Source organism: Manacus candei, unplaced genomic scaffold (assembly GCF_025592945.1).
Source record: "Manacus candei isolate 608988 ecotype Guabito, Panama unplaced genomic scaffold, ASM2559294v1 h1tg000047l, whole genome shotgun sequence".
NCBI classification, from domain to species: Eukaryota; Metazoa; Chordata; class Aves; order Passeriformes; family Pipridae; genus Manacus; species Manacus candei.
The window spans coordinates 6,490,031-6,497,595 of record NW_026138095.1 but is presented as its reverse complement, the minus strand read 5'-3'; the positions used below and the strand labels follow the sequence as shown (position 1 = coordinate 6,497,595).

At 54.5% G+C, this 7,565-nt stretch overlaps 1 protein-coding gene across 8 annotated transcripts in view; it reads right to left on the bottom strand.

Annotated features, from left to right (window-relative positions):
- Window positions 1-3,512: 3,512 nt before the first annotated feature.
- The window catches only part of TMEM104 (transmembrane protein 104), a 44,272-nt gene continuing 40,219 nt past the window's right edge, over window positions 3,513-7,565 (bottom strand). For 3 of the 8 annotated variants that reach the window (XM_051798094.1, XM_051798096.1, XM_051798095.1), the window contains exon 11: window positions 3,521-7,190. In XM_051798094.1, coding sequence (XP_051654054.1) covers window positions 6,430-7,190 — 761 coding nt within the window. In that variant the 3' untranslated portion in view covers window positions 3,521-6,429. Of the gene's footprint in view, window positions 7,191-7,565 lie in introns of all 8 variants that reach the window. The other 5 variants (XM_051798102.1, XM_051798101.1, XM_051798097.1 and 2 more) reach the window with 5 other exon arrangements.

Below are 7,565 nucleotides of genomic sequence, written 5' to 3'. Positions count from 1 at the left end.
GCTCCTTTCTCCCGGGGTCCTGCACCGTCGGCAGTGGGATGCTCCAAGCGGCTCGGCGGGTCCCGTGCGCTTTGGGAGGGTCGGAGGAGCCTGGCAGGGGCTGGTACACGCTGGCTCGGGCTCTCCCCACAGGCAGGGCTGGCATCGGGGACGCCAAACTCATTGCCGCCTGTGTTGCCGTCACGTTTCGTTTCATTCAAAGGGACTCGAAACGCCATGTTCAGGTCATTAAAGAGACATTTTCAGCTGGCTGGGGACCCTTCTTCCATCCTCTGATGCTGAGCTCGGGGCTGCCCTTTGCATCGTGGGGATATTCGTGGTCCTGTGCACCCTCTCTCCGTCCGTGTCCCGTTGCTGCTGAGACCCGGCACAGGCTCATCCCACCAGCGGCAGAAAGGCAAAGGAAAATGGCAACTCATTAAACTGCGCTGAGGGATAATTAGGAGCCGTCAGACTGCGCTGAGGCTGGAGCCGAGCACTGGAGGCTGAGTTCCTGCCCCCTGCTCGGGATTTGGGGTGCTGGGCACTGATGGCCATGGGTTCGGGTGAGTGATGCTGCAAACGGCAGCCTGGTAGGGATGCCCTGCTGGGCACAGCAGCACCGGGAAGGTGTGCTGTGGGAAACGAGAAAGGGAAGAATTCCTCCCACCTTCTGAGGGCTGATGGAGCCATAAATCAGGTGTGATAGATGAGCCAGGTTTAATTCTTGTCTTGATGTACGTCTGACACAGCCCTTTCCCTGCCGGGCTGGGGCGCGGGCAGAGGCGGCCGTGACTCAAAGGCAGCCCCGGGCAGGGGAGGGGGTCTTCGGGAAGTGGGAACTGAAGCCTCGGGGGCCCCGGGCAGCAGCCAGGGCTTTGCCAGGCAGTACCAGCCCCATCCCAGAGCAGCGCCAGGACTAGACAAAGGCGCCCGTGGCAGGCTGTCCCAGGGAGATGCCAACGCTCAGCCCCTCTTCCCAGCTGGTTTGGCATCGCCTGCCTCCATGAACGACTCCCCAAGAAGCTGCTCTAAAGCTACATAATTTTTTTTTCCTATTTCAAAGCAGCTGTTGGAGTTGCTGTCAGCCAGCACGCAGCCGAGTCTGGTAACAGTGGGATGATGGCAAGGGCTGCTCGGGGACAACCAGCCCTACCCCAGGGACGGCTGCAAAGCCACGTGCTGGCCACGTGTATTTCAGGCTCAAAAGCATTGGCAATGTCTGTCTGTCCATCCATCTGTCCATCAATCCATACACCCATCTGTCTGGGGTTAAATCCAGCCAGTCCCCCATCCCCCCAGCCTGGCTGCCATCACACACTGGTGCCACCGCTTTAATTCCCTTTACTTATTTATCATCGCAATTGTCTCTTAATTGCTTTGGCAGCCCCTCCAAGCCTCCTGGTGAGGGAGGGAGGTGCTGGTGTATAAATAAAGGCCATAAATAAATAAACCCAGTTGACAGCGAGGGGATCCAGCCAGGCTGCCCCAGGAGACGGCACCCATTTGCCCCAAGCAGCTCTCCCCATATGTGCACCAGATGGCCCTGCAAGTGACAGGCTAGTCCCCAGGAAGCTCCAATGTGGCCTTGGGAACTTCCCCCAAATCGTGGCTTTCTGGCCCAAGGAAACCAGCACACACAGCTGCAACCAAACTTGAGCTGGTGTTGGGGATGTGAGAGCAAGAGGGAGCAGAAAAGGGAAAATCAAAAAGGAAATATCAAAAATCCCCAACCCACATTTTAAATTAATTAATGATGTCCCTGATGACTCAGCAGAGGCCAAATGGATCTGCTTCATGTTTTATTGAAGGATTTTGCTGCAGGAGGCTGAGGACAGTGAGAGACAGGGCAAACGGGGTGCTGAGGGTGCTCCCAGGGGAGGTGGCCCTGGGGTTGGGTGTCAGCATCCAGTGTAGGGCCAAAGCTGTCCTGAGTGCCTCATGTGAATGCCCAGGTCCCCTGCCACCATGGTGGCACTTGCATAATCATCTTTACATGCTAATTGGGATGGAAAAGCACAGGTTTTCTCCCATTCCTGGTGCCAGGCACTAACCTGAGCACTGCTGGAAGAGGAAGTGATTGGGGTGTAAGCAGCCCAGAGCAGGCAGGACCCTCCAGGACCAAGGAGGGCCTATACTGCTCCTGCAGCATCCCCTTGCCTCTGGGTGCACCAGGGACAAACCTGCAGGGAAGCAGCAGCCTGGAAGCACCTTCTGGCTGGGCTTTCCAAAGAGGGGTTGGGTAGTTTAGTGCTTAACAACCGCTGAGGGATATTATTTCTTTTTGGTGAAATTGTCTAATCAATCACTTTTTAATTCAGCCGGCTCTGGCACCCGGGACGCCCCAGGACACCGTGGCCTGTCTTGCAGGGAGAAATATGGCTGGATCACTGCTGGCCATCCACCTCCAGGGCTCAGCCCCACTGGGGGGGCAGGCAGTGTTCCCCAAACCCACCCCTCACCTCTGTCAGCTCTGAATCCCCATGGCAGGTATTACTTTCACTGCCCCCATTGCTTTGCATCGTGAGACCCATCCTGCTGAGGAGAGGGGGAACAAGGCAGGCCAGCACAGGTCAGCCACCAGGAAGAGGTTCCAATGGTAAGGATGTGCTAGTGCTGCTATGGGGAGACAGTCAGGGCAGGGGGAGCTGGTTAAATCACAAATCAGAACAGATTCAAGGCCAGGAAGGTGCAGGTGCCAGCACAGGGACAGCAGGGCACTGCCTTGTCTGTGTTCAAGGATGCCCGAGGGAGCAGCAGGAGCAGCCACCTCCTGGTTCCTGACTCCTGCCAGGGCAAAGCCATGGCACAAAATCTTCCCTGGCCGAGCCCCTGCAGCAGGTGCCCTTCCCCAGACCATCAACAGCCCCTGGGATCAGGGCCTGCTGCCCAAATCCAGCCAAGGGATAACACGGTAAGCACTTTGTCCCTGAACCTTCAAACAGCTGAATCCCCTCAGGGACACGTGGCTCCTTGGTGATGGTCAAGCCTTGCCTAAACCTTGTCTAAACCTGCCTCTCAGGCTGGAAGTTTCTCTACTTCTTTCCCTGGCCATTGCTCTTCCAAGTGTTGCGATAGACTGAATCCATCCCCGATGCCAGTTTGGCCTCAGATTTATGGCCCAAGCCCCAAAATCCACCGCCGCTTGTGAGGTCCTTCGAGAGAATCACAGCAGAAAGTGTTTATTTCCATCATAAAGATCTGCTTTAATATTTTAACATAAATCAAGCTGCGCTTTATGGTGATAATAAATTCGTTGGCAGAAACTGCCTTTGCAGCCCGAGGCGGCGGAGCAATTCAATTTGTTTGGTTTTAAGTGTAAGGAGCCGTAATTGAGAAGGGGAAAGTACAGATGTTTTAATTGAGTTTGCAGCTACCACCCAGAGTTGCAGGAGCCTAATAGAGAGGAAGAGGTGAGGGTCTCCATTAGCCTCTCGGCTTGCCATTTCTCCTTGGCCTGCAGCCCCATCCGTCACGGCCGTCCCCGCCAGGAATAGCTACTCCGTGCCTGCACACGAGGAGGAAGGGGATGGAAAAAGAAGTCAGACTAAACCAGATGTATAATGTGCATTTTATTGGTTTTAATCCCTTTTTTTTTTTTTTTTTGAAAACTAATTACAGTCAGGACAAGCATCACGTGTGAATCTGTAATAATGAATTGTTAGTGCTGATAATGGCCAAATAAAAATAGACTCAATTCGCGATGGGTGAGAGGAGAGAGCTCATGCCCCGCACCCAGGGGTCACACAGCATCCCTCCAGCCAGAGCTGGCTGCACTGAGCCATCCCCTTCCCGCTTTCTCCAGTAATTTTTAAGGCATTGCTATGTCATGTTTTATATGAAAAATGTTCTCTGCCGTAGAGCTTCTTTCCGTTAACCACCCCAATTCCTCGGATATATTTGTTTTGCTGCTGTGCAAGGACGATGGGTGTCTGGGAATTCGTGGTTATTTATTTGAGAAGCACTCATGCTCCTCTGGGGAGCAGAGTCCTTCCCAGTAAGGTACCACGGCAAAGGCTGGGACCAGGGTGTGAGCCCTCAGTGTGCCACTGCATCCGAAACCTGGATCCAAGCAGCTCCTGGAGGTACAGCCCCTCAGAAGTCACTGTCACACACTGTGTCGAGGGGGACATATGGGCCAGGGAAGAGAAGGCACATCTGTAAATGTAAGAGGTGGCAGGAAAGGGGAGGGGGTGTCAGGCTGGGTGCTCTTCCTCCCCTATCCCAGGCAGGGCCAGCGGGGCAGCCCTGAGAGAGGAGGGGAGGGTGAGAGGAGATGGAATAACGGAGAACAGCCCCGTTCTCTGGGTGCAATGAAATGTGAAGGCAAGAGGCTGAAATGGGCACGTGGAGGGCTGGGGCTGAGCCTTGAAAAGCACGGGCAGCCCAGGGCAGAGAGAGCTCTCAGTCCCTTCCATGAACCCACACCTGCACACTCGTGCAGAGGAACAGCCCCCTCAGCCTCTCCAGCTTCCAAAGGCTCATTTTGTCAGCATTAAATTCCTCCCTCCAGCTCTGCCCAGCTCCCAGCTGCCTCGCAGGTGGCTCCCAGCTCAGCTGCCCCATGAATCTGCCCTCCAACCTACTGCTTCCTAAATGAGACACCAGCACCAGCTACCTGTAAAATACCTTCCTAATTTGGTACTGAAGATGCCACATCAGCTTCTCAGGAGCTCTTGGGGATGTTTAAACTCACTAGCAAGGGCTGCCAAAGCCTGTTTAGGATCAAGCTGCCGAGAAGACAAACAGTCCCCCCGGATCCTCTCCAGGCAGCTCCACAAGGACACAGTGGCAGTGCTCAGGCTCGAGAGGTGCAGGGTTTTGCTCTAAAAGCCATGAAGTGGTTTTATACAGCTCCAGGTACTTGCATATTCCCCCAGGAGGAGCACTTCAGGTCATATGGAAACCAGAAAGTCCTACTTGAAAACAGAGCTTGATTAAAAAGAGGTGCAGTTCAAAGCTTGCTTTAGTGAGTGGTGACATTTAATACTGCAGCAAGTGCAGAGGGCAGGAGGATCTGACATGCACCTGGCTTTGAACCTGCTTAGATAACAGGGGGTTAAAATATTTCAGGTGAAGACTTTTAATGTTCTTCCATTTGTCAGGAAACCCCATTTGATCTGTGCCCAAGGGCCTCAGAGCACAGGACTTGGTGTTGTTTGTCATTGTGTGGTGTTACAGTGACCACAATTGCCTTAAAAGCAGAGGCTCACCTAGAGCTGCCTAAGGTAAGAGCAGCCCCATTCTCAGAGAAGCAGAGCAGGAGCAGCCCAAAGCCCACCTTAACCCTGTGCAGAAGGAGAAGAGGGGGGATTCAAGCCCAGTTCCAGCACGGTTTCAGGTTTTGCTGCCCCGTTTTGGGAGCTGTGCTGCTGCAGGCAGGACTGAGCCAGGACACGGCCGCTTCCTCCTGGCACCAGCACATTCCCCTGAGTTAACACCCACCTTGTTTCAAGGCTAATTACCCAGCACGGGGAGCTGGGAACGCATCACTGTGCACAGCCGGAGCTCCGCGGGCCTCTCGCGTGTCAGGACTGGGTAATTAGCACCTCCCCAGCCCATTCCCGATCCCCACCGCTGGAGTCAGGGCCTGGCTGCTTGTAGCAGCCCCGTGCAAAGGGGAGAAAGGGACAAGGGCTCTGGCAGCAGAAACGCCCGAGCCGTGTGCTGTTGCCGAGGGACACAAGGCTGATTGCCTTTCCAGGGGGAAGAGCTGTATCCCTGCATGCAGAGGGGTATTGCTCTGAGCAACTGGGCTGCCACAGCACAAAAAAACCAGGATGGAAGTGTTAATGTAAACTCCCGGGCTGGAGAAATCCAGCTCTAAGCTACAGATCCCAGATCCCAGGCAATCCATGGTGCACAAACAAATTAATGACTCTAGAAAACGTGACTGCAAAAAATTATGTCCTTCTGAATTAGGTCTATTCCCACTCTAATTTCTTCCTTCAGGCGGCACAGGAGGTTGGTTTGAAGGAGTCTCAGCAGAAGGGAGACTCAGTTCTCCCAAACTCCTGCTGGATTCTGCACAGCACATCCCTGCCTTTGGGAGAAGGGACATTTAGCCGATCAGGGCAGTGAGCAGCCGAGGCTGTCTGCTCTTCTGTGTGCCGAGACCTGCAGCACTCAGAGAGCCACTGAGGGACAGAGAACGTGCTGCTCCGACAGAGCCGAAGGCAGAAATGGCTGGACACTGGTTAATGGTGCAGGCTGCCAAGGGCTCAGCCCCAGGGCTTTGTCTGAGAACCACGACTGTGACAAGGCTGAATCCACTCCATCCACACCCAAAATGGAGCGAAGAAAGTCTGTGTCCAGGTCTGACCCGTGTCACCAAGCCAGTGGCCTGGAAACTTCCCTTCACACTACCTCTCCCCCACTGCACAGTCCCAGAGGGGGAGCTGAAATGCTGGAGTCTCTGGAGCCCCAGAGGGAACGTGCTGCTATCCCCCATCAGAGCTTTGACTCGCTCAGGACAATGTTTGCAGTCACAAACACAAAGCAAGAAAAGCCCCAAATGAGCACAAACACAATCCAGAAGGTGTGCCTGAAGGGGGAGAGGTGCTTGTTCACCGTCCCGCTGCCAAAGACCAGCTGAGTGTCCTTCCGACTGCAGTATGCGAGGAAAGCCGGGATGAGATACTGGATCCCATTCCCAGCATAGGCTCCTGTGATCCCCACCAAGGACTCCAGATCGTGGGTGCAGAAAGCCACCAGCACTGGGGGAATCAATGTGATGGCAGGAAAGACAATCCTATCCACCACCCACGGGTAGGTCCCCCCTTCTCTGTGGAAGAGGGTCTTCCAGTTGTTGCGCAGGGTCACTGCGATGATGGGGAAGTTGGTGCTGATGGTGAAGACGGGGAAGAGGCCCAGGAAGTACCGAATGAAGGCAACGTTGATGATCTCACAGTTGGTGAAGTTGAGCGTGTACATGTCCATGAGGGTGTCGTTGCGGAAGCAGTAAATGGCAGTGAAGGACAGGAGGCTGTAGAAAGCCAGGATCAGGATGTAATCGAGCAGCACGAGCTTGTTGACATGCTTCTTCTTGGAGATGGGTGTGATGAGGGATGGCAGGGAGTGCTGGCACATGAAGGAGTAGACGCACACCCCAAAGAGATTGCGGATGCCCGATAGCTGGGCCATGGACGGGTGACCTTCAGCTTGGCCTCTGCTGATGCGGATGAGGGCCAGAATTATCATGAGGATGAAAGCTGGAGAGAGAGAAGGTTTCAGGTCAAGCCCAGGCCCGCACTCCCCACGACCCTCCTCCCATCACACCATCAGTCTCGGCACCAGCTCTCTCTCCTGCTATGCAAGAGCATCTCCTTATCTCTTTGATGTACCACCTTATCTGAGGGTGGTACATCAAAGGTAAGGTGCACAGGAATTACTTGTGATTTGCTGTTAGTGCCAGCCAGCAGATAAGGTTATGGGCTCAGGCATCTCCCTCCAGTCTCCTTCCCACAGGGACTTGCCCTCCCACCCCCAGGAGCACAGGGCTGCCCTGAGCTCTTTGGAAGCATAAGGTTAACATGGCTGGGGAGCCCATCACCCTCAAGGCTCTCAGTGTATGGATGCTTCTATTA